Source organism: Arachis hypogaea, chromosome 5 (assembly GCF_003086295.3).
Source record: "Arachis hypogaea cultivar Tifrunner chromosome 5, arahy.Tifrunner.gnm2.J5K5, whole genome shotgun sequence".
Taxonomy (NCBI): Eukaryota; Viridiplantae; Streptophyta; class Magnoliopsida; order Fabales; family Fabaceae; genus Arachis; species Arachis hypogaea.
This window is the reverse complement of record NC_092040.1, coordinates 42333167-42360595: the sequence shown is the minus strand read 5'-3', so window position 1 is coordinate 42360595 and position 27429 is coordinate 42333167. Positions and strand designations below refer to the sequence as shown.

Below are 27429 nucleotides of genomic sequence, written 5' to 3'. Positions count from 1 at the left end.
GAGATTGGTAAAGAACTAAAGATAATAAGTTATTTAGTTTCTTAACTAATAGTTTTGATTAGAGTTTTGAGGGAAAAATTTTTTTGTTTAGAAGACCTATTCTCTTTTATAAAACCTCAAATAAAGTTGAATTAGAACAGTCGAATATCTACTAATAAGATCCTAGATGATTAAGACAAAACTTTATACCTTAATTGAAAAATCTAATAACCAAAGAGAAAATCTTCGAGCCAATTAAAATTTGGCCAACACTTAATCAGTAAAAAATAAATAATTTTATATCATTAAAAATATTTATAATAAATAATTAATAATTATAAATCATAAAATTTACCAAACCTAACACTCTTTATAACGAAAAGTTGAAGAGTATTTTTTAAGTTTTACCATCCACCTTACGAGTAGAGACACAACATGACTCGTTTACCGTATCTGCTTTGACCGAATGGATCTGTTTTTTTTTTCTTTTATTTTCTATTTGGCTAGACTAATCTGTTGACGAATATTATGTTAATTTAGTATTTTTAATGGTATGAGATTAAATTTAATAATATGAGATTATTCTCTTTTTTTATAATTAAATACTGACTAAATTTTAATAGAAGTATTGATTTCTAAACTTTTTCGAAGTATAATTTGATACGATATAATTTAATAAAATATATTGAAATAAATCTAAACTTTTACGATTTAATTCTTTTTTCCTCTTTCAAATGTATGATTCCAGCTTTCCTAATTTTAGGAGGAGCGATAACAATCAAGTCATCAAATATTATCCCATACCTCTAAATAAAATTAAAATCAGCTGTGTAAATCAAATGACATTCAAATGTTCCATTCTATATATATACTAAACAAGTTAGACGAGTGGTATTATTAAAAAAATTGGATTCAGAAGTCATGGGACACCTTCTGCAATGTACACAAAAAGAAGATAGGTACCCATCACCAGAAGCACCATCCATCTTATAATAGAGACCATGACATGTGGGAAATTATGGACGAGTGCGGCATCCTAAAGAAGCAATGAACTGGTCCAGTTATTAAACATCTCATATTTTATAGGAATGTGGCCAAAAAATAAAATAAAATTACGAGTGCTTGCTAACAACTTATCAAATGTTTGTCAATTATTAAGTGCAGTGGGTCACTCATAAATGTTTTAGGATATTCAATTCCTAGGTGTAAATAAGTAAATTACATATTTGACTTTATTTGAAAATATAATCATAAAACTATAAAAGTTAAAAACATTTTGTATATTTTTTCACGCGAGGAAATAGGAAAAGATAAACAGAAACAAAAACTACTGTTTCAGACATGAAACTCACTTCTACTGTGATTGATAAGTCTCAGAAGTCATAATCAAATTAGTATTTGGAATTGAGTTGACTTCGATAAATTTTAAATGCAGATCCAATAAATCTACTGGTTATAATGAAAATTGGAATTTGGTTTAGTGTATTAATTTTAAGAATAAACTTGGGAGATATAATTTGAGAGTCATTGATAAAAAAAAAAAAATTAAGTCTAGTTAAGCTTTTGTTTTGACGAGTCTGATCTATATTATAAATAGATAGTTAAAGGATAGATCTAATCTTTTATCCTTTTTTTTAGACTTGAACCTAATCTATTTAAAAGTCCGACAAACCCACGAGTCTATTTGAAAAATTGTAAATTATAAATCAAAATAATAAATTTAAAAAATTTAAATTGACATTAAATATATTTTAAAATTTATAATTCATAATTTATAAAGGATAATTTATTTATATATCAATAGTTAATCATATATCATAATCATACTTGCAATTTATAAACATAATTTTTTAAATAAAAAAGTTATAATCTTAACTAGTCTTAGCTATTTTTATTATTTATTTTATGTTTAAAATGAGTGAATAGTTAAAAATTTAAATTAAGAATAATTTATTTTTATAAAAAAATATTTTAACTAGCCAATCCAGTGAATTTTGTAGTTTTTTTTTAAGCTTATGGTTGGTCTTTTTAACTAATTATTGGCTTTATAAAAAGCATACGCCTAATCTGTTTAATAAAATGAGTTGAATCAAATCAAAATTAAAACAAGTCGAGTCATGAACTCCTATCTTATGGTTTGGCCTACTTCTACCTCTAGTTATAGGGAGTTCTCATTTGTATTTTTTTAATGCATTTATTTTTTATTTTATATTCTTTAATTTTTGGTGAAATAAGTGAAAAATTTTAGATATAATAAATATATAATATATAAAATTATAAATATTAAATTAAATAAAATAATTTTCTGTATTATCTCTTTAATATTATTTAATTTTTATATTGAGAATATTTTTTATTATGTATATTTATTAAAAAAATATTTTACTATCATTTATTAAAACTTGAACTTAAGTTTTTTAGTTAAAATATAAAATATTTTTTTATCTTAACTTATATCATATTTATTAATATTTTACATATTTAATAGTAAAATAGTGAATTGATTACGTTAGTATATCTAACAATAGAGTAAAAATGACAAGTTTATGCCTAGAAAAATATTATTTTTTATTGGTTAAATCAGTCTTTATAATTTTATTAAATTTATAATTAAATTTTATAGTTCAAAAATTTTCAATTGAATCTAAATATAATTTTAAATTGTGTAATTAGATTCTTTTTGTACAAAAAATAAAAGTTAATGAAATATTTCTGCTTCAAATTAAAGATATTCATACTTAAAAGTTATATTTCTAAATTTGAACGTCTTCTCATTTTTAGAATGATCAATTAGCTCTCCATTTTTTACTTGGTACACTATAAAAAAACGTTGAATATTGTCGTAATTACCGTTGAAAAAACGAATAAAATTTGACGGTATAAACCTCGTCGGTAATTAGTTACTGTCGAATTTTTTTGTCCGACGGTAATTATCGTCGGATATTCTGCAATGGATTACCTATCCGAAAAACTATTTGGTTACGAGCGAAAATTTTTGACAGTAACGTTGACACCACAATATCCATTTTTCTGCAATATTACTGTTGTATTATGCTCACGGTAAATCTGACGGCAATGTCATTTTTTTAAAAAAATATTGTGACGCAATTTTTTTTATTTTTCTTTTTCAATTTTAGTTTTTTATTTAAATTTATTTTTCACACAATTCGTTGTCAAATTATAAATAATAGAAACTAGTTATGTAATATTAAATATCAAATGTTCAAATAAATTAAAAGTCAAATAAATCAAATATAATGAAACAACAAAACAAAGCCTTAATCACTAAAGATCCTAGTAGTAGTAGTCGTCGTCATTCTCGTGGTCCTGCTGAGGCGGCAGAGAAAGCGGTGATATCTGTGTCCCACCAGCAGCGCAGCTGCCACCGGCGCACATCTGAGCTGGTACACCGTCATCTGCTACTTCATCTGTTGAAGTCGCTCCAGTTGCTCCCTCCACTCCAACCTGAGGTCATCCGTATCCGTCACGCGTGTGAGGATCTCCTTATATCTCTCCCGAGTCTCGGTCATCTCCTAAGCCTATTCATGAAGGCTTCGGGTAAGCTCCTACACCTACAACTTCAAATCAATGCCTTCCTCGGGATTGACGGCCCGACTGGTGGCAGAGGTGGATGATGGCCTAAATGTAGAGGTACGGAGGCTGCTGTCGAAGAACGACCCTGACCCCTATACGCGGTTTCTGTAGGCGATGAGGTGGTCTCGCACCAAACCGCATCGGGATCGACGACTGAAGCTGTAGAGTCACTGGTGTCCTTCCTACTTTGCTGAGATTGTTGAGTTGCGGCCTCCAGTCTCTGTCTGTAGAACATCTGTGTAACACATGCTATTATGATTAGGATGACAAACTGTACAATTAATTGAAAATTTTATATCACAAGATCGGATATTTACTCAGATAATGATCTATAGACCGCTGATCAACAAATCTCTCTTTGTTTTCTTTCAAAGTATGGATGTACTTAAAAGTCTCTGCCAATGTCGCATCACGATCCAACGATTTTGACTACACATATTGCAAATATGTTAGGATGCCTATTAATGATATGTCAAAAAATTTAATTAAGTTAATAACAAAATTAGAGAAGCTACATACCAACCTGGCCTTAGTCTTCATGAAGGTTGTTGAGCCGCCAATATACTTGGACGACCTGGCCGATGCCCTATTAGCTCTATTTGTAAGTCTGTTTGTGAGATGCCAATGCTTGAATCCCTCATTAGTCTCCCAGTGAACGTACAAAGCTTTATTGATTTTCAGGCGGAGCCAGGAAGCGAGGTGGTGCACCTCTCACGTACATCCTCCAGCATTTGTTACAGCCACCTACCCATTTGAAGGTCGTATATCTTCCTGATGAAGGCATTATATTCATTGTCCCACATAAAGTTTAGATGCACAAAGAAACTTTAAAATTAATTAATGAAAATATATCATATTAAACAAAATAGAAGATATAAACTAGCTAATAAGGTTTGACTATATTAAATTTTTACCACCCACTTTTGAAACCTTCGCTCTCTGGTCTCAGAGGAGATCTTCTTGTAACTTGGCTATAGATGGTCGTACATTAACTTGATGACATTGGTCATCTCTTGAGTACATGCGTTGTTATTTGGTGCAAACCTATCAACAATTCACAAACAAACCAATATGACAATATAAATTAAAACTTCAAAAACAAATAACCATAATATATAGAAATTTTTTAAAAAATTTTGACAGAGTTTCATTTATAAATAGAATGTGCCACAAACTCTATCTATTAACAATTAACTTAAACAACACCAATTGTCAATAATCAATGAACAACAGTCAATAATCAAGAAGCAACATCCATAAATTGACTACACTATAATCAATAATCAATAATCAATAATCAGGATATATCAAACACTTTCAGCAGTTCAAACTTATAACCCTAAATCCACTAAAACTAGAATCAATAATCAAGAATCAATAATCAAGATATATCAAACACTTTCAGTATATAAAAGACTCAAAGTAGTACTTATGTTATTCCGCCATCAGGACAAATCGTCAACCGTACGATGGGAGGTGGTGGAGGGACATCAGCTGGTTGGTTTTTGTGACAAGATTCTGGCGCTGCGCGGTGTTCACCATAGTCGCCAAGACAGTGGGCTGCTGAGCAGATAGAGGCGACTTCGTCGCCGTAGACACAGAGACGTAGTTGGGGTTAGGCACCATGATGAATGGCTATTCCGATGCACTCGCAACCTGTGACGTCACCGGAGTAGTTGGATTAGAGGGAGAGGATCCAGAATTTCCAGCGGTACCGGAAGAAATCCTCCCTCTGCGACGACCACGACCACTAGGCTGATCCATAACACCTCTACTTGTCGTCATATTTTCAAAGAGTATACCAATTAAAAATGTGCTAAACGTAATCGCAACATTATTCAAAATGCTTAATCAAAATAAACTACGTTAAACTTAATTAATTAAATACATTATCCGTTGAAATCAAATAAAACAAAAGAGGTAAGTACACGTTCTATCTTCATAAATATTTAGCAATATATATTACTACATATATAATTTTGTTCATATGCAATTAAAAAGTCATCCATAAATCATTTAAAATGATTTCATATTTGATTTTTTTAAGTTACTGTCATTTTCACTCTTAAAATATATTGAAAATTAGTGTGACTTATTGTCCGAGTCTTTAATCAACTTGTTGACTATTGGCTAATAATAATAATAATAATAATAATAATAATAATAATAATAATACATTAACTCAATAAAATATAATATACATTATAATGAATAATAATATAATTAAATGCACTGACTATACATAAAATAAAGAATTACTAAAATGATAGAGAATTAATTATTTAATTACATAGATAAAATTAATTTAACAAAAAATTGACCTATATAAAAGTAAATTTAACCAACTTCACAAACATTTAGCAATATGCCTATTTGAACTAAATAACTTGAACTATGTGAAGTATATGCATTCAAACTTGATGAGCATCACTAATTTATTAAATTTCAATTCCAATTCAAAACCAAGAGCACAACAACAACAATATCACATCATTATAGTATTAGAACTTACAAAAGTCTAATAACCTAATCTAATACTATCTTAACCACGTAAATTCACTAAACAGAAAAATTATTTCTAACTAAATTATTATATTAATTAACAACTAAAACCTAAATTAAATAAAAATAAAAACAAAAATATATTTACCGAAGAATGCAGACACAGATGTGGACGGGAGAATATTGGTCGTGGTCAGCGCTGTTAGTGGCGGCTGGCAGAACTGGATGGCGGCGAGAGGGAGAGGGGCTTTCGAAGAGGATGCAGTGGCAGGGCTGACACGCGGCGGGGAGGGAGAGGGTTAGAGAGAGAGAGAGAGAGAGAGAGAGAGGCGGGATTGACGGTGGAACTGGCAGAGCGGCAAAGAGGGAGAGGGTTAGAGAGAGAGAGAGAGAGAGAGAGAGAGAGAGAGAGAGAGAGAGAGAGAGAGAGAGAAGGCGACGGCGGGATTGACGGTGGAACTGGCAGAGCGGCAAAGAGGGAGAGGGTTAGAGAGAGAGAGAGAGAGAGAGAGAGAGAGAGAGAGAGAGAGAGAGAGAGAGAGAGAGAGAGAGAGAAGGCGGCGGCGGGATTGACGGTGGAACTGGCAGAGCGGCAAAGAGGGAGAGGGTTAGAGAGAGAGAGAGAGAGAGATTCAAAATGAAGGAAGAAAGCATTCGCTCTTCGGATTTAGAACAAATTTACCGTCGAAAAATCCGACAATAACCTATTGCGGGTCACCAAAACGCTGCATTTTTACTAAATGGGTTTATTAGCAGATTTATCTGACAATAAATCCGATACTAACTTATATACCATTTTTTTGTTTTCCTCCAATTATTACCGGCGAATTTACTGTCGGAAATATAAATTCGCCGGTAATAATTTAACTTGATGAATTCGACGCTTTTATTATCGGTTAATCCGTTGCTACTCTGCGACGCTAAATTTGAAGGTAAATCTGACGGTACTCAGCGTTTTTTTGTATTGGTAAAACTCTAATTTTAAAATCCAAAAGTCAAAACGATATAGAGAACCAATTAAAAATTTTTAAATTATAAAAATTTAATTATAAATTTAATAAAAGTATAAAAATTGACAAAATAATTTAATCTTATTTTTTTATACCTATGGGAGTTTTGAATGTGTACTTTTTAGGTGTGGAGTTTTTAGTGTTTAACAGATCAAATGATCATAACATTCCACAAAATATACCTAACCGCAAAATATTTTGTGATAAAGATTGGTCCATCAAATAAAATTTTCTTTGTTGATAATTATAATTATGATTTAGACATAAATTTAAGAATAATCCCTTAATAGGTAAAATTTAAAGTACCTAAACGCTACCTTTTCTTTCATTTTCCCTTTTATAAAGCAAAATTATGTAAAAGTCTCACTAAATGAGTTGTTCTCGTGACAACAACATCCAATAAGGTTTGAAATGAGTCATCCAGCAAGTGTTCCTGTTAGAACCCTGTTGAGCCATATTTAAAACAATAATGTGTCAATGTTAGGAACTATATCATACAAGTTAGGCGCATAATTCACGTGACAGTGTCATTTTATTAACAACAACAATTTGAGCTATAAAATATAAAATATATCTGAATCTAAATAACTGAAAAATACTTCTTACCTACCATCTATTCCCATCTGTCAAGAAATTCGAAAATCACAATTGTTTTCTAGTCCTGCTAAAATGAAAACCGCTTTATGTGGCCCCAAATTTTTTATGGCATGACTATGACGTGTTTCATCATGATGAACGAAATGGCCACACAACAGCTTCAGTATATTTCTTACTTTTTTTTTTTTGGGTATTTCCTATTGGGTCCGGAGTATTTAATTTCTTTTTTTTTTCTTTTTTATTGTTAAAAACTGTATACAAGGATTTCGACTTCATAAAAGGAGGAGAGAAAACAAGAAGTTTCAGAAGTTATAAAAAATTAAAAACTAAAAGCTTCAGCTTATCTCCTCCAAATTACTTCAATATTATACTAACTACAAGAATCAATCTAATACAAAACAGCACTAAGGAGGTACTCAAAGACTATTTTAACAATGTCATTAGGATTAATGAGACATGGAAAATTTATTTCACCACTTAATAATAAAAAAAACTCGGGAGTTATTTTTAATTAGATTTAGTAAGTTTATTATTAGAAAAAATTTTTAAATATTTTTATTTAATAAATATAAAATATATATATTAAAAATTTAAATTTTTTATATTTATAATAAAATTTTTTTAATTTTATAATATTTAACATGTGTCTTTAAGATAGATAAACCATTTTTAATTGAGAAAAAACCTTAAATAGCTCGTGACAATTATTTCGAAAGATAACGAGACCCTCGACAAAAAAAAAAAAAACCCAATCCGACCCCTGAGCTTTACTTTTATGGGACTGATTAGCTCCGGTGCCAAAAAAGTCAATGTTATTTTTTTTACACAGAGGCTAATCAGTCCAAAAAAAAGATCAGAAACCGGGTTGGATATTTTTTTGTCAAAGACCTCGTAGTTCTTTCGAGGTAATTATTAGGGGTCGGGTGGGGTATTCACTCTTTTTAATTTACCCATTGAATCCTCTATTCTACTTGCTCATTGGCCATTTTTTTTTCATTTTTAAGAACAGAACAAGAACAAGAAAAGACACTAAGGTAGCGTTTGTTTGCGAGACAGAGACTGAGAGATAGTGACTAAAACAGAAACTTAAAAAAGTTTTAATATTGTGTTTGGCATAGTAGTGTACAGGACTGCATTATGTCTTAGTATCCTGTTTGGCTTGAATTAAAACTAGATACTGAAATTGTTAAATTTACAATTATACCCTTAAATTTTGTATGCAACCTTAATCCCAAATTCAGATTTTAGTTTTTTAGAAATGTCGCCCTAACCCACTCCAGCCATAACCCACTCCAGACCTCTTGAATTCTTGTCTCCTCTCCCCAAATCTTTTGGTCTTCCCCGTCGTCGGTAGAAACGCCGAATACTACCGAGCGACGACGGCGCGCCTGTCTTTAGCGGTTCACAATCGCGTCTTGAAGCCTTCGCTAGTTAGTTCCTTCCCAGGATTTCTGTGGATTACATCACTATTGTATTTTCTTTCCGCTCTCTTATGCTCTTTTCTATTAAAACTGGACAACAAAAAATGTAAACTTCTATTAGGTTGGTTGAATATCAGGTCTTCAAGTCTTAGAGTATTTATTTGCATCCAATGTTTTGGCACACTTAGAAGCCTAGGAGTCCACTTATCGAAGGTATGATTGTTATGTGTTTATTTGCATATGGTAGGAACGAAGCCTAGTGTGTTTGGAACCTATTGTATTTGCGTTTTTGAATCTCTTTTTTTGTTTTTCCAAGTTCAGAATTGCTTATAATTTTGAAATTATTTTAGAATAGTGAAATGATTATTTTCCTAATTTGCCTTTGTCTGTTAATTTGTTTGCATCTTCACATAAACCTGTGACTTTTTGTGGTCCTTAATACAATAAAATTGGAAAATTGGGGTTCGTAGAAAACTGCTCAAGTTGATTTGGTTCAGGTGTTGATGTTGTGTGAAAATTAAATACTACTGCCTTTCTCCCATTCCCCTTTGAATCCTCTTTTTCTTTTCTTTTCTTTTATGGCATTCTATTATTATATCTCTAGTTGTAGTGGTTGAAATAATTAAGATGCCTCAGCTCTTGACTTTGAATTTTCTTTAGCCTGAGAAAATTATAACTGAATTACTTTCTTACTTAACTTTTCATCAGTTACAACTTATGGTTACTTTATATTATTACCAATTGATAAGTTACCAATCAGTTGCTACCCGAAGGTTCATAAAACAAGTGACTAACTCACTTAATTGAATTGATCCTAATTTAATATTCAACATTTTATAGAATAACGAATTTGGTTAACTTTTCAAAACTTATTAAATCCAAAATTAGTTTATATGACCTGCAATAATCAATATAAGAGTCTAATAAAACTGATTTAGTGAGTTGATCTACTTATATGATTTTCTAATTCAGGAAGCTGTGAATGTATGACTTGAGAACCTATTAACTTATCCAACATGCTGAAGTTGTAGATGATCGCTAGTTATTTGAATTCCAGTTTGAAGTCGATCGACCGAGTTGAAAATCTATATAATGATGTTGTATTTTTACAATTGTTAGCGGTCTTTCAACTTTTTGTTTATGTAGTCTGTATTGTCCTAGTCATAGTGTTGTTGTTTAAGTTGTAGTTTGACACTTGAGTTGAAATAGACAAATGATAAATTGTGTAAATTAGTTTGAGTATATGTTTCATTATTTTTTTTAAGTGTATAATGAGTAGATAACAAAAAACTTCATGCTGAAATCACCAACAAAGAAGCAAGGAAGACTTAAATTTACAATTGAAAGGATTGTGATCAACAGAGAGACTACTGTCATAAAATATTAAGCCACCTAAATTGCTGGTCGAATAACTATACATGTTGTTCCACTCCCTTTTCAACTCCAAGTCAAACTGTACTATTTGTAATTTAAATGAAACAACCTCAGGATCAAGATACACTTGCAATTCAACAAACCATTCATGCAAAAAACATTCTTGGTTTACAAAGCCAACAAAAACTTTTAACTATTGCAGGGCCTCTTATAAGATTTGGTTTGGTCATAACACTACTTTCTAGTGGATTATTTGTTAAGAGCTTGAAGAAATGGAAAAATGATGTAGTTTTCCCCTCCACCAACCTGATATGCTCAACAAGCGAAAGCTCTCCTATGTATATGGAAACCAGCAGAAGATGCTCCACGGCTTCATGGCTGACGCTGGATCTTCTTGCAGAAATTAAGTACTGCTTGGTTAACTACACCATAGAGGAGATTGAGAAGGCCACCAAGAATTTTAGTGAAGAAAACAAGATTGGTGATTTGGCCTAAATAGAAGTACAAGATTACTCAATAAATAGAAGTACAGAAGTACAGAAGTTGACTAACGTAGGCACAAAGAACAATATCAAATCTTCATGCTTTGATCTCATCTCTTCATAAAAACACACGCATCACTTAATAATTTTTGACCGCTCCATTTCTTCCTAACAAAGTCATTACATTAAAAAATGCATAAACATTTAAATAAATCTAACACTTGTTCACATTGTTGTTAAACTCTCTAGTTAACTCATAAACGCATACAAGTTTAGGTAGTGAAATCGAGTTAATTCGGACACAAACTCGTTTTTGAGTAAAATCGGGTAGACTCGGCTAGACTCGCATAAACTCGATCAAACTCACGAGTTTGAGAGCGAGTTAGCTAGTTTGCGTTAGGTGCCCATTTTGGCCCAAAATAACGTTGTTTTGGCATTTTTGCCCAAAAAAAATGAAAAAAATGCTACCCACTTATCCTAAATCCCTATTTGGCTCAGTGACTCCGTCTTACCTCACTCTCTGATGTTCCCTCTCTCTCTCTCACTCATTGTTCTAACTTTACTCGTCTACCTTCATCGTCGTTCTTTGTCGGCTGGCACTGCTGCTCCTTTGTCTGCTTAGTTTTGCGCACAACCCCGTGTCTCACTCTCTGCTCTGCTTCTCGCCTTCTCCTTATCTCGCTCTTTGTTCTCTTTTATGCACGTCGAGCCTCTGCCGTGGCTGTCACGCTGTCGTCGAGCCTCTACCATCGCACAGAGTTGTATATGTTCATCGAGCCTCTGCTGTCTCTATTGATCTGCTATACTTTGCTGCCATCGTTCACCGTTTCTCTACCTCCACTACTGCACAACCTTGCCACTTCTCTTCCTGCATGACCATGCCGCTTCACTGCCTTTATTCAGGTATGTTTTTTTAAAAAGATTTCATAGTTGTTACTTGATTTTATTACTGACTTCCTGAATTTTCTAGTTGTTACTTATCACTAATTTTAATTTTTTAGTTATTTTGGCCTCTGGGATTGTATAAATTATGAATGTTTGAATTATGATCATTGTTAATTCATTCTTTTGAATATCTAAATTCTGATCATTGTAAGCTATTACAGTTACAAATTTAGTAAATTACAGTGTTACTGTGTGTCTGTGTCTGTGTTAGTATATGATATGGTTCAATGTTCATAGTTGATTATTTGATTTAGGAGAAGAATTTTTATTTAGGCACAAACTTACTAATTTGATTATTTATTATTGTTGATTTAGGGATAAAATATTTGAAAATGTTGGCTGGTTCAGGGACAAGATGGTGAAGATGAGGATATTGATACCATGGAAGATGAAAATATTGAAGGATTTCAGCTCAACTTTTAGTTTATTAGGTGATTTACTTGTTATTTTGTTGTTTTCTTTTTTTTGGTTGTGTTATTTGAAACTTTGATTGTGTGTGGGTTCAATGTTAAACTAGATGGATACTTGTGAAGAAATTAAATGTGTGTTCTAAAGTACCTGTTATAATTGTGGTACTATTTTAATTTATTATATGTTTTGAAGTTGAACTTATTAATTTTGAATGCCTAAATTTGAGTGTGTATATATATATATATATATATATATATATATATATATATATATATATATATATATATATATATATATATATATATATATATATATATAACAGGTAAACTCGTACGAGTCTACGAGTCGAGTTTAGGTCAGCTCCATGAATTTACTTAGACTCGCGAGTTTGACAACCTTGCTTGTTCATGCAAAATCTGCTATATCTTCTTAGAACCAAAAACAAGAATAAGAAACTGGAATCAAAAGACATGTAACTCTATTTACTTCTCAATTTTAATTTAGTTTCAATTGGAAATAAAAACAGGAAATACAATAGAAACATAATAAAAATGATAAGAAACATTCTTCCCCTCAAGTAGATATGTTAAGAATTGTAACCTACTGATAAACCATTATTTTATGGTTTATCTTGTGCTAAAGAGAGTGGATTTTATCAATCTTTTATACACTTATACATATGAAATGCATGGTTTTACATTTTCCTTCCAAAATTGGTGCTATGATTGAAAACATGCTTATTTGGCCTTTAAATCGTTATTTTTAATCTTTTCTTATTTCCATTCAATGCCGTGATATGTTTGTTAAGTATTTTCAGAGATTACAGGGCAGGAATGGCTTGGAGGATGGAAAAGAAGCATGCAAAAGAGGAAGGAACACAAGGAATTAAGGATTGCAAGGGCGAGCAGCGACGTGCATGCGTAAAGCACGCGTACGCGTGGTTAGGAAACAGCAGCGATGCGCACGCGTATGGCATGCGTGGAAGGCCGTCACGTGCTGCATATCAAAATTTGCCAGGGGCGATTTCTGGGACCCAGATTCAGGCCCGAAAGTCCAGATTAGAGGCAGGGGTGTAGCTGAGACTTGGACACACTTTCATTCTCACTTAGTTTTAGTTTTTTAGTTTTTTTAGAGAATTCTAGAGAAAAACACTTACTCTCATAGGGTTCTTAGCTTTTCATAATTTTTCTTAGTTTTACTGGGATTGGATCTTGAGAGAGAGAGTTGCTACTATCTTCAGTGGAAGTCTTCGTCATTATAGTTTGCTTTTCTATTACCTTACTCTTGTGTTTTTCTATTCAATTGTTGGGATTCATGTTATGATTTTTTTAATTTTATATTATTAATATAATTAGCCAATTTTAGTTTTAATTCCATTTCTTGTCCGAATTCATTCGATTAATTATCAGCTTTAAAATTTTCTTTATTTAATTTATTTTATTTATCATGTCTCTCATTTCTTTTTATTCCATGTTATATGAAAATGGTATTCATCTTATGACTTAAAACTCTCAACTTGGCTTGGGAGTTGATTAATTGGAACTCCTTGAGTTGGAAAACTCAAGTATTAATTTGAACTTTGAAATTGTTGTCTAACTCTATTTTCACTAACTCTAGTCCTTCCCTAGGAAGGGGCTAGGACTTGTGAGTTAGAGTTAGTGTACCCAATTGACCTCCCTTTGCAACTGCAAGAGGATAACTAATTGGAACAACAACTTTCACTATTACACTTGAGAAATTCAACGAGGATAGAACATCCAATTAATTTTCTCCTAGCCAAGGCTTTTTAAATTAAATACACAATGTCTCTTGTTAATTGTTACTCGCATAATTTTTAATTATTTATTGTTCCATTTTTCAACTCTAAAAATTTCTCAGAAAAATTCCTGATCAATAATTCGCACCTTATTTCAACTCGTTGGGAAACGACCTGGGAATTCTACGCCAAGTATTTTATTCTTAATTGTGACAACTCTTTCTAAATTGATAAGTGAAATTTTTGCCAGTTAAGAACTGTACCCGCAACACTATTTTTATTATAAATTCTTAATCGGCAATTTTCCGCCGTTAATTTTTGGCGCCGTTGCCGGGGAATTGCAACAGTGTGCTAAATTATTGATTGGTGTAAATATTTATTTTCTTTATATAATTGCATTTTTCTTTTTATATTTTATTACCATGAGCTGTATGTTTCTTTCATTAAATGACACGATCATTACCGGGTCTGAGCTTAGCCACATTTGATCTTGAGATTGAAAGAACTATTTCACGTATTAGGCAAGCTCGGCGTCGGTTATTCTCCGAGGGTGGTGAAGGGGTTATAACCAATTCACCAGTCTTATCTAAGGGTGAATCTGACGCATCATTTGAGAAAGAAACAAGCTCCTCTTCTACTGATTCTGTTGATTTGAGTGCATGTAATATGGCATAGCCTAGGAGAATCACCCTGAAGGAAGCGTGAGCTCCAGATTTTACATTGTAACCATATCAAATGTGGCCCCCGAACTTAGCTGCTGACTTTGAACTGAAGATCGCACTGATCAACCTTCTCCCTAGGTTTCATGGTTTACCTGCCCAAGAGCCTATCAAGCACCTTAGGGGTTTTCAAATAGCTCGCTCAACTGCTAGGCGGCATGGTGCCGAAGAGCGTGCCGTCTGGCTATACGCCTTCCCATTCTCTCTTGAGGGAAAGTTAAAGGAGTGGTTCTACACTCAGCCTGAAGCTATTGTTACTAACTAGGATCTGCTCAGAAGGAAATTCTTGGATAAGTACTTTCTGGCAGAGGTTACTAATAGGCTGAGGAAAGAGATTTCCTGTATCATTCAAGGAGAAGTAGAGACTCTTTATGAGTACTGAAAATGCTTTAGGAATCTCCTGGATTCATGCCCCACCACAAGATTGACCAGTTGGTGTTGATTAGCTATTTCTGCCAAGGCATGAAGTCTCAAGACAAGACTCTATTAGATGCTGCAACTAATGGCTCTCTGACTAAGTAGAAGACGACGACTGAAGCGTGGCAACTAATCACCAATCTAGCTGAGTCTACCCAAAATGCAAGCTAACGGACTAAGCATCCCAATGTTATTGTAGAAGTTTCTTCTAATAGTGAAACTGCTGCTCTCACTCAAACACTAGGAGAGATGACCAACATACTCAAGCAGCTCCAGCTAAATCAACAACAACCTCCACCTCCTCTACAGCCGCAGTGTCAACAAATAGTCCCTCAGAGAGTGTGTGGAATATGCGCTTGCTATACTCACTACACTGATGAATGTCCTCAACTCCAACAAGAAGACAACACCTTGGCGGCTACCCATAATTTCTACGACCGTCCGAATCAAGGGTACTATCAACAAGGCGGTAATTTTAACCAAGGTGGTCACTACAATCAAAGTTGGAGAGATAATTCCATCCAAGGATGGAGGAATAACTACAATCAAGGAGGCAGAGACAACGGTGAAAATCAAAGGTGGAATAACAACAACTATCAACAAAATCGGAATCAACAGAATCCCCCATACCGAGCACGTCACCAAAGACAAGGCCAAACATCTCAATCCAACCAACTACAAGCCCCTCAAAACACATAGTCTTCCCCCTCTTCCATCCAAGATGAAACACTCCGAGCTCTTCTTCAAGGACAAAGAGCCCTTCAAAACTCAATTAAAGCTCTTATATCCCGCTTGGAACCACCTTTTGCCCCCAACAATCAACTTTCAAGCTCCAGTACTCTTCCTTCTCTACCTTTACCCAACCCCAATGGTGAAATCAATGCCATCACTTTGAGGCCTGTCACTTCACTGCAAGAGAGGAGTCCTTGGTCATGCAGGTTTCTATCGGTAATTTATCAAGGACTTCAGTAAGGTAGCATTGCCTTTATCCCATTTGCTACAGAAAGATGTAGAGTTCGAGTTCAGTAGAGATTGCATGGAGGCGTTTGATAAGTTGAAGGTTGCCTTGACCCAAGCTCCTATTGTGAGAGGGCCTGACTGGAGTAGGCCGTTCGAGATCATGTTCGGTAGGAGCGGCGTTGGCTCAGCACGAAAGTAAGGACCCTTATATTATTGCATATGCCTCTAAGACTTTAGACGGCGCTCAGTCTAATTATACTACCACCGAAAAAGAGCTATTAGCTATTGTTTTTGCTTTGGACATATTCAGAGCTTATTTACTAGGAACAAAGGTGGTAGTATATTCGGACCATGCAGCCTTAAAGTATTTGTTAGCTAAGAAAGAGTCAAAACCACGGTTAATTCGTTGAATATTGCTGCTGCAAGAATTTGATTTAGAAATCAGAGATAGGAGTGGTTCTCAAAACTTAGTGGCGGACCACTTCAGTCGCCTTGAGCATATTAAAAATGACTCCACTCCTATTAATGATGCGTTTTCACTTGATAGCTTGCAAGCAATATCTGAAGTGGTTCCTTGGTATGCACCTGTAGCTAATTATTTGGTTAGTTGTACCTTTCCTCCTAATTTTACTAAGCATCAAAGGGACAAGCTGAAAAGCGAGTCCAAATATTATATATGGGATGACCCATATTTATGGAGATGTGGTGCTGACCAGATAATTAGAAGGTGTGTGCCACAATCAGAATTCCAGTCAATTTTAGAGGTTTGCCACTCTTCTAAGAGTGGTGGACACTTTGGTCCTCAGAAAACTGCTAGAAAAATTTTAGACTGTAGATTCTGGTGGCCCACACTTTTTAAGGATGCTAACATATATTGTGACTCTTGCCCCCAATGCCAAAGGTTTGGGAATATATCCAAAAGGGATGAGATACCCCAACAACATATGTTATTCTATGAAATTTTTTATGTGTGGGGTATTGAATTTATGGGTCCATTTCCAAATTCTAATGGTTTCTTATACATTTTGTTAGCTGTCGATTATGTTTCTAAATGGGTGGAAGCAATTCCTACCAATACTGATGATGCTAACACTGTTATCTCCTTTGTTCGAAATAATATTATCTGTTGCTTTGGATCACCGTGAGCAATCATGAGTGATCAAGGCACTCACTTTTGTAATAGGAGAATGACATGTCTGTTGAAGAAACAAAGCATCATTCACAAGGTGGCGACAGCCTATCATCCACAGACCAATGGGCAAGCCGAGGTGTCAAACATGGAGATCAAGCGCATATTAGAGAAGATTGTGAAGCCTCACAGGAAGGACTGGAGTGCTTGATTAGTAGATGCGCTTTGGGCATATAGGACTGCATACAAGACACCCAATGGAATGAGTCCATTCTGCCTCGTCTTTGGGAAGGCTTGTCATCTTCTAGTGGAGGTGGAACACAAGGCATACTGGGCGGTGAAGGAATACAACTTTGGATTGGGGAGAGCCGTCATTGAAAGGAAGCTGCAACTACAGGAATTGGAGTGCCTTCGACTAGAGGCGTATGAGAACTCACCGCTCTACAAGGAAAAGGTGAAGGCGGTGCATGTCAATAATATCAAGAGAAGAGAGTTTAGAGTTGGAGATCTGGTCCTTCTCTATAACTCAAAGTTGAGACTCATGCCAAGAAAGTTGAGATCAAAGTGGGAAGGACCCTACAGGGTGGAGAAGGTTGAGCCTTATGACGTCTCCCATCTGAGTCATCCGTCAAGCCCCAACTTCTTCAAGGTGAATGGCCACCGCTTGAAGCTATATCATGGTGAGAAGTTGGAAAGAAACAAGGAGCTGGAGATCTTTCTCTTGAAGGATCCAGCACAAGAAGAGGACTAAGCTCATAGACCGTCCAACTTAAGGACGTTAAAGAAAAGTGCTAGGTGGGAGGCAACCCACCATGGTATGATCTTCCTTTTTTTATTCTTTTCATATCAATTATGTTAGTGTTAATTTCCAGTTCTGATTATTTAAAGAAAAAAAGAAGTGCATCCACGCGCAAGCGTCTATGACGCGTACGCGTCGTGTGTATGTGTGCAAAAATAAGAAATTGGCAGAGAGTTGCGCTTGAACAGCGCAGGAACAGGGCCTCACGCATGAGCCAACCCACGCGTACGCGTGGGCGTCGTGTACGCGTGGGATCAAAATCGGCGTCAATGCAAAGTTTGGCTGAGAGTTGTGCTGCCTTGGTGCTGGCACTGTGCATTTAGTGCAGCCAGCAGTCATGTGTACGCGTGACCGACGCCTATGCGTCGTCGGAATTTTCCAATCCGCGCACGCATGGGTGTCCAAAATGGCGTAAATGGGTACTTGAACAGAGAGTTACGCATGAGTGAGGCTGGATTCGCGTGTTTAACACGGATCCTGGTCATGCGTAGGCGTGATTGACGCTTACGCGTCCCTCCCCCATAAGCTCACCCACGCGTACGCGTGGGCGACGCGTGCGCATCGATTGCGCCGTGTCACTTAAACGCAGCGTGCCGCCTGTTCTGTTTACTTTCAATTTTCTTTTCTTTTCAAATCCTAATTTTTTTCTTCTTCTCCTCCTTACTTTCTTCTTCATTCATCTTCTTCTCTCTATCTTAAATTCTTCTTCTTCCATTCTTGTTACTCTTCTCTCACTCTCACTCTCAATTCCTTCCCTATTTTCATCTTTTTCTTCTTGAGGTTCTTTTTTCTTTCCCTCTTCTACTTTCTATTTTTGTACTCTTATGTTGGTGTTAGAGATTTATTTGGGTGATTGCTTTATTATGTATTTGCATGTGGATACTATAAGGAGTGATTTGACAATTGACATTATAGGTCTCATACATGCTTGGATTAATTACCTTGCTTTCAACTTTTAAAAGTGCATACCAAGTGTTTGTGAAAAAGCTCTAATGACATTATGTTTTCTCTTTTGTTTTATTTTTCTACTTTAATGCCTCTTTTTCACAAAACCTTGAATTCCATTGTGTATTGAGTATATTAGTCATTAATTGTCAACATTCAAGTGCTTATTATTTTGTTACATGTGATAATTATTTTTGCTATTGATGCTTGAGCTATGCTTCTCATGCTTTTACTTGCATGCTTTTAATCCTCTTGCATCTAGTTGTTATGATATGCCTTTATGATGTTACTTGATGTCCTACTTGCATGTTGTCGCGACCATGTATTTAAGACACTATCTTCTCCTTTGGCATTGATTATCACTTGCACTTTCCTCCTCCCGGTTTTAGCTATTTAAATTTGATATTCCTTTTTTTTTTAAGATGGCCACCAAAAAGGGAAAAGAGAAAGCTTCTAACAAGACACCGGCAAGGAGAGGAACTAAAAGAGCACCGGCTATGGAACATCCCTCCACAACAGTCAAGCCACCCACTAAGAGGGTGAAGAGGATTATCCGAGTGGATGAGACAAAAAAGCATTTCCTGCACGGGATTCCGCATGGTTCACCAACCGTTACTGTGAGCGGATGTTCCCCCTTCTAGCAGAAAGGAACTACAACAAAGAGCACCCTCTTATCCTTCCGACACATTTTGTTGACTTTGTGGAGCCCCGCATCGAAAGGAGATAGTGGGGATTCTTGAGGAGACAGCCGCGGGAGGCCAATCTGTCATGGGTAGTTGAATTCTACTCCAACTTCCATTCGCCTACCTTGCAGTCTGTCTATATATTCGCCAAAAGCAAGTCCCTATTTTCGAAGGTGCCATTCAGAGGGTATTGAATCTTCCACCTAGCCCAGAAGGATTAGACGCTTATCAAGAAACCCAGATGGAATGCCAAGCATACACCTTTGACTGGAAGAGCGTCTTAGGCGTCATCGCCCTCCCTAGGAGCAATTGGATATATGGACAACACTGGGCTAAACCAAAGGGCATCTCTGCCTCTGCACTTACCTTCGAGGCCCGCGTGTGGGCTCAAATTCTATCTCATTATGTCCTTCCGAGCACACACGAAGCAACCTTCACTACGGACATGGCGGTCCTCATATGGTGCATTCTGACAGAGCAACCACTGAACTTGCCTCGCCTCATCCGGCATGCCATGGAGCATGTGCAAATAGCGGGCAACCTACCCTTCCCTGCATTAGTTACAGATTTGATCTCTGCAGTAGGATTTCACTATCAGGCTGGAGTCATCAAGGCTATGATTCCGCGAGATGATCAGTATGTCCCGAATGGGAAGTATATCAGACCTCCAATACCTACTGCCGACCAGACTGACAGCCCAGCCCCCACCGTTCTTTCTCCCTCTACTCCACCATTATCCACACCACAGGCACCTTCAACCAATCAGTTGCTCCTTCAAATTCTTGAGAGGTTGGACCGGCAAGACTGGCGAGCTGCACAAATAGAGCGCCGTAACAAGCGCCGATATCACTACCTGAAGGAGCTGATTGTTGGCACTCACCGACCTAGAGAAGATACACACCCCCAGACTCCACTTCGCCTCGTAGCATGGAGAGCCATGATGAGCCAGCAGATGACAGCGATGCTCGCAGCACCACTCTTTTCATCACTGACGGCACGGAGGACCGTGCCAAACCTTAAGTGTGGGGAGGTCAGAATGACTTACGGAGGTAACATCTCTCTCTTTCAACACTAATATTTTATTTTTCTTTTGTTACATAGAATAACTTGCATGATTAATAGTAGTTATGTGCATTTAGATACTACTTGGTTGACTGATATATTCTTTCTCAAGACACTATCCTATAGCATTTCCTTAATTCAAATAAAAAATCTTGTTAAACTTGCTTGAAGATTTTAATTTGGAACATAGTTTAGAGCTAAAGAACACACAACCTGTGAGAATTTGAGCTTAATTATATGGTTACATTATTTAACCATGATTATTTTTTTCTTGTGTGTTTTCTTCTCTATGATTGCAATCTTTGCTTTGTTCCATTCTATATGTCCATTGTTTAGTGTATATTCATGTATACATATGATTGAGGCCATCATTTGATATTAGCTCACTTATCCCAAATAGCCTACCATCTCATTTACCTTTGGTTGCCACTTTGAGCCTTTTCACCCCTATTTGTTCTTTATATTACCACATCACTAGCCTTAAGTGAAAAAACAATTAATTACCCTATTTGAATCTTTGGTTAGCTTAAGATAGAGATTGTGTGTCAACTAAATGTGGGAAAATGTGGGAACTATGGTTGAGGAGAATGTGCTTTTGCTCTTGTTGACAAATATTGGGAATATGAGTGCTCACTCGTGTAAAATTAGAGAAACCATATGCATTGATATATTATGCCAAAGAAGAGAAAAGAAATAAGGGATAGGGGACAAAATTACCCCAATGAAAGTTCAATAAAGAGATCAATGCATATGTGATGGAATTAAAACGAATACATGAGTGTGTATAATTTTGCAAAAATGAGAATTTGGGTAGCTAAGCATAATTTGAGAATTATATAGAGTATGTGTATGGGTTAGGTGAGAACTTAGGTTAGTTAAAGATTCAAATTATAGCTCACTTGGCCATACATATATCCTCACCCTTACCTTAGCCCCAGTACAACCTTAGAAAGACCTCATGATGTTTACATTTATGCACTAGATATTTGTTGATTGGTTAGTTGACGAACAAAGTTTAGAAAGCATGACTAAAGGAGCTTAGAGTGGAACAACCCTAGACACCTAAGCGATTAGAGTGCATATACACTTCCAGTGACGGTTCAATGCTTGACTCTATGTTTCTGACTTTCAGGAACTATCTTCCTACAAGTTTACATGCCTCTTATTGTGTGATTTGAATTAGTGGAATCTGATTTTTGTTTGTCTTGGAGAACTTGTCTACTTTTAACCATGTAGGTAGATACATGTTAGCATGTAATTGCATTCATATAGATAGGTTGCATTGCATAAGTCTCACCTTTCCCCCTTTACTCTTTTGATTTCCTTGAGCTTAGCATGAGGACATGCTAGTGTTTAAGTGTGGGGAGATTGATAAACCATTATTTTATGGTTTATCTTGTGCTAAATAGAGTAGATTTTATCAATCTTTTATACACTTATTCATATGAAATGCATGGTTTTACATTTTCCTTCCAAAATTGGTGCTATGATTGAAAACATGCTTATTTGGCCTTTAAATTGTTATTTTTAATCCTCTCTTATTTCCATTCGATGCTGTGATATGTGCGTTAAGTGTTTCCAGAGATTACAGGGCAGGAATAGCTTAGAGGATGGAAAAGAAGCATGCAAAAGAGGAAGGAACACAAGGAATTAAAGATTGCAAAGGCGAGCAGCGATGCACACGCATGCTTAGGAAACAGCAGCGACGCGTACACGTGGACGACGCATACGCGTGGAAGGCCGTCACGTGCTGCATAACAAAATTCACTAGGGGCAATTTCTGGGCCTCTTTTTGACCCAGATTTAGGCCCGAAAGTCCATATTAGAGGCAGGGGTGTAGCTGAGACTTGGACACACTTTCATTCTCACTTAGTTTTAGTTTTTTAGATTTTTAGGGAATTCTAGAGAAAAACACTTGCTCTCATAGGGTTCTTAGCTTTTTATAATTTTTCTTAGTTTTGCTGGGATTGGATCTTGAGAGAGAGTTGCTACTATCTTCAATGGAAGTCTTCGTCATTATAGTTTGCTTTTCTCTTACCTTACTCTTGTGTTTTTCCATTCAATTGTTGGGATTCATGTTATAATTTTCTTAATTTTATATTTATTAATATAATTAGCCAATTTCAATTTTAATTCCATTTTTTGTCCGAATTCATTCGATTAATTATCAGCTTTAAAAATTTTTTTAGTTAATTTATTTTATTTATAATGTCTCTCATTTCCTCTTATTCTATGTTATATGAAAATGGCATTCATATTAATTAGGACTTAAAACTCTCAACTTGGCTTGGGAGTTGATTAATTGAAACTCCTTGAGTTGGAAAACTCAAGTGTTAATTTGAACTTTGAAATTGTTGTCTAACTCTATTTTTACTAACTCTAGTCCTTCCCTAGGAAGGGGCTAGGACTTGTGAGTTAGAGTTAGTATACCCAATTGACCTCCCTTTGCAACTGCAAGAGGATAACTAATTGGAACAACAACTTTTACTATTACACTTGAGAAATTCAACGAGGATAGAACATCCAATTAATTTTCTCCTAGCCAAGGCTTTTTAAATTGAATACACAACGTCTCTTGTTAATTGCTACTCGCATAATTTTCAATTATTTATTGTTCCATTTTTCAACTCTAAAAATTTCTCAGAAAAATTCCTGATCAATAATTGACACCTTGTTTCAACTCGTTGGGAAACGACCTGGGAATTCTACGCCTAATATTTTGTTCTTAATTGTGACAACTCTTTTTAAATTGATAAGTAGAATTTTTGCCGGTTAAGAACTGTACTCGCAACGCTATTTTTATTATAAATTCTTAATCGGCAATTTTTCGCCCGTCACCTACCTAGCAATAATTCTAATATATAAACCAAAATGCTGTTATAAAGCTGCACCCATAGAGGTTTGAAGTTGCACTAATCCACAAGTATTAGAAACCAAATAGAGACATGGAAACTTGTTAAAATGGCCAAACTTAATCACTGACTCTGGTATCAAACTGACCAAACTTAACAACTGATCCCAGATTATTCAGTTCTTAGTTCTTAGGAGACAAAAAATGAAGTAAACATCATAAACCAATGCTGTTATAAAGCTGAAATAAATGGGTTAGTTAGCTTGGCTTCGTTCTCGTCAAAGAATATACTTAAATTGAAATGAAGAAGAATGAAGGACCAAAATAATTTCTTCAACTTCAGTGCTACTACTTCACACCATTAACAAAATAATGACAAACCAAGCAAAGAGGTTCTGAGTACAAATACACCTTTCAAAAACAAATTCACAGGTTAGGGCACCACGGAAAAGATGAAAGGAATCAGTAAATTAAACAACTTTTGTATAGAATTAACCTGGGTCAGAGTAGTTAGGACGAAGAGTTGATGGTTGACGTCGACAACAACCGAGGAGAGGCAGCAGCTTCGTTCTTTGATTTTCCTGTGAAGGAGAAAAATAAGAGATGAGAAGATAGGGGCTACGAAGATGAACTTGCACTTAGAAAATCACTTACCTAGCGGTGGCGAGGCCAGCGGCGACATGGTGGCTGTTCTTGAGATGGTAATTTAGAGGCTGCAGTGGCTGTTTTGAAGAAGAATGAGAAGATGGAGTGACGAGGGTTAATCGAGAAGCCCTAATTTACATTAAGGGTAATTTTGGAATTATAGAATTAGATTGGGGGTAATTTAGGTACAAATTATAATTAAAATTTCTGTCTCCGTCTTTAAAATTTTCTATCTCTGGTGTCCCTATTTTTTGGAGGTACTGAAATATTGAAATTTTGAAGATAGAGACAGAAATTTAAGTACCAGTCTCTAGCTCAACAAACATAATATTGAGTTTCTGTCTCTCAGTTTCAGTTCCAGTCTCTGCAAACAAACGCTACCTAAGAACAAGATATAAAAGATAGAGATACAGAATTTAGTGTTGTTATATTCTGTTTGGTGATAAAATAGAACAAATGATAAAAATCTAATTTATTTTTATTTAAAAAATTTGAGAAGAAAAATATAATAATAAAAAAATATAATTATAAAAAAATAACAAGAATAATGAAAGAAAAAATGAAAAATAAATTGTGCGCTTTAATTTGTTAGTGTCTCTGTGTCTTTTCTGTTAGGATGGACACAAAATACACTAATTTAGTGTCTTTGAATATAATATTTTTGTCCATATCTCATTGTCAAACACAATTTTGTATCTCAGTGTCCATGTCTCAGTGTCCTGTCCCTATAAACAAACACAATCTCAAAGAGTGTAATCTCTCTTGGATTCATATGCTTTTGGTATATGATTCCCAAATGTTAAAGAAGATTCTTGAACTTGTTTCTTTTAAAATTAAGCCTTCATTGTACCTTGTTGGTCTTGCCTTGCCAACTAATAAAGTGATGCTCGCTCTTTATGAATACCAGTTCGTTGATCAAACCAAGTGACCCCTCGAGTAAAAATTGAATTGATACTTCTACTCCTTCAATAGACGTTATTAATCTAGAATCTACATTTACAAATTCGCATAACAACACTAGCAAATTATTTCTGTGTAGATAGCCGACTTCAAGGTATAGCTCGTTCTGTTCAATGCTTGAACTCGCCTTTCTTTGAGTTGGGTGAAATATATGTCGGCTTCTTAAGAACGGGGGCAATAGGCACCTTCAAGGGCACTCCAAGGATACTCCAACTCTCAAGTCAGAATGAGTATAAGATGAAATATATGATATTCAAAATGAATAGTGTACCTTTTTTGTGTTTAGAGTTTTGTATTTATAGAGTTGTTATGTTTGTTTTCCTTTTACCATATAGTCTTGGTTAGGTTATTTGACCTGATTGTGGTTTAGTGAATCTCAGAGATCGGGTATGACAGTTTTTCCAGATGGGTAAAAGATTCTGTATTATCCATTTTTATTTAGCATGTTGCCAATTTATAAGGGATGTTGGTATGAGGTATAACGAACGGATTACAGCCCCCAAACTTGGTCTGTGAGTTTGTGAAATGGACAGGTTAAACTTTAAATTACGTATAAGTTGGCAATGTTTTAGAGGTAGGTAAGGAACTCCCCAAGATTAACATGCTTCATTTATATCTCTTACAACAAAATGTAGTAAAATAGAATTTGAAAGGTTAAAAATAGACAAAATTTAAAAATGAATGGAGAGATAATAAAATTTATAAACTAGGAAACTATTGTGGTAATTAAGGCACGGGTTTTTGCACGATTACCAATATCATTATGACTAGTAATTGTGCGTGGGTGGTGTGATGGGACGTTGCGGAGATCAATAGCTAGGGGTATTTGGTAACTGAAAGGATGAAATTAGAAGTGTTCTTTTTCATAGATATTTGATTGCTTAGGACTTTTCCTACTTGTCATATTATGTGTTTAAATTGTGAAGTATTTGGTGGGAAAAATGAAGTCTTTCTTATTGATTTATTTTGATTTGTAGTTTGTTAGTTTAAAACATGGGAGAAGTAGTAGGAAAAAGGAAAAATAAGAAAAAGAAAAGTAAGAGGAAAGAAAAGGGAAAGGAGAAAAAAAAAGAATCTAATTTGGTTGAAGAAGAGGTTAGAGTGGATACGGATAACCCGTATGCTTGGGTGTCACCGGTTGTGAAGGAGTATGTGTCGTTTTTTCGTGATGTTGAAAGTATTCAACAGCTTGGTGACTTAAGAAGGGTGAGGGAGGGGGAGAATATAAAGGTTGAGTTTTTACCTTATAATTCGTCTGATCATATCTGTCATAAAGGGGAGGGTCATGAATATTTTTTTATGTATGTTTGTTTGTGGAATTGGGGATAAAGTTTCCTTTTACTTCATTTGAGTGCGGTGTTTTAACACAATTGAAATGTGCTCCTTATCAGTTGCACCCAAACTCTTGGACTTTTGTAAAAGGTTTCGAGATATTGATGGAGTTTCTTGAGATTGAACCCTCGTTAGAGGTATTTTTGCTTCATTTCAGGTAAAAGAGGTGAGGAGGGGGTTATGGTTGAATTTGGCTAGTGTTCCTAACCGAGCGATTTTTAGTCTGTAAAAGTCTTCATTCAAAGGATTTAAGATGATGTATGTGAAAGTGAGGGTGACTGAAGAAGAATATCCATTTTATGTGATGAATTTTTTATGGAGAGGTTTCCTTTGTTTTGGCATGCTTCACCGTGACAAATACTCAGGATGGATCGGATGGAGTATAGGGATGAGATGATAGTAGAGTTTCTAGTAAATAATAAATCATCATATAAATTATTGTGTATTGGTAAATTTCTTGAGTAGGAGACTGATAGGGAATCTGTGACCGAGCATTTAGGTAATAGAGAAAAATTCTTATTGTGTTATTGTTGTATTGGTTAGGTATTGAGTTTTGGAATATATGTTTTGTAGGTGAGAAAATGCCAAAGGTTACATCGAACAGTTTATGGGCTTTTTTCAAAGCAAAAAATGTGGATAAGGAAAGGTCGACTAACAATGTGAAGGATGAAGGAGATGCCAAGGTGAATCAAGAGTCTCCTCAGAAGAAGGTTGGGTTTAAAAGAAAGAAAGTGAATGTTGAGAAAGAGGATATAGTGCATATGACTGAGGCTAAATTTGCTGACAAGGAGGTGGACTTAAAGGAAGTGGAGAAGTTCACCGAGAATCAAAGGATACTTCATGGATATAGGGAAAA

At 35.2% G+C, this 27429-nt stretch overlaps 1 protein-coding gene across 1 annotated transcript; it reads left to right on the top strand.

Annotated features, from left to right (window-relative positions):
- The first annotated feature begins 17558 nt into the window (after nt 1-17558).
- On the top strand, nt 17559-18047 carry LOC112803514 (uncharacterized). The gene has a single exon (XM_025847001.1). It carries the CDS (start codon nt 17559-17561, stop codon nt 18045-18047), a length of 489 nt encoding a protein of 162 aa, XP_025702786.1.
- Nucleotides 18048-27429: the final 9382 nt, after the last annotated feature.

Coding starts and splice junctions, on each gene's coding strand:
- LOC112803514 (XM_025847001.1), top strand. CDS start 17,559: ATGAGTCCATTCTGCCTCGTCTTTGGGAAGGCTTGTCATCTTCTAGTG.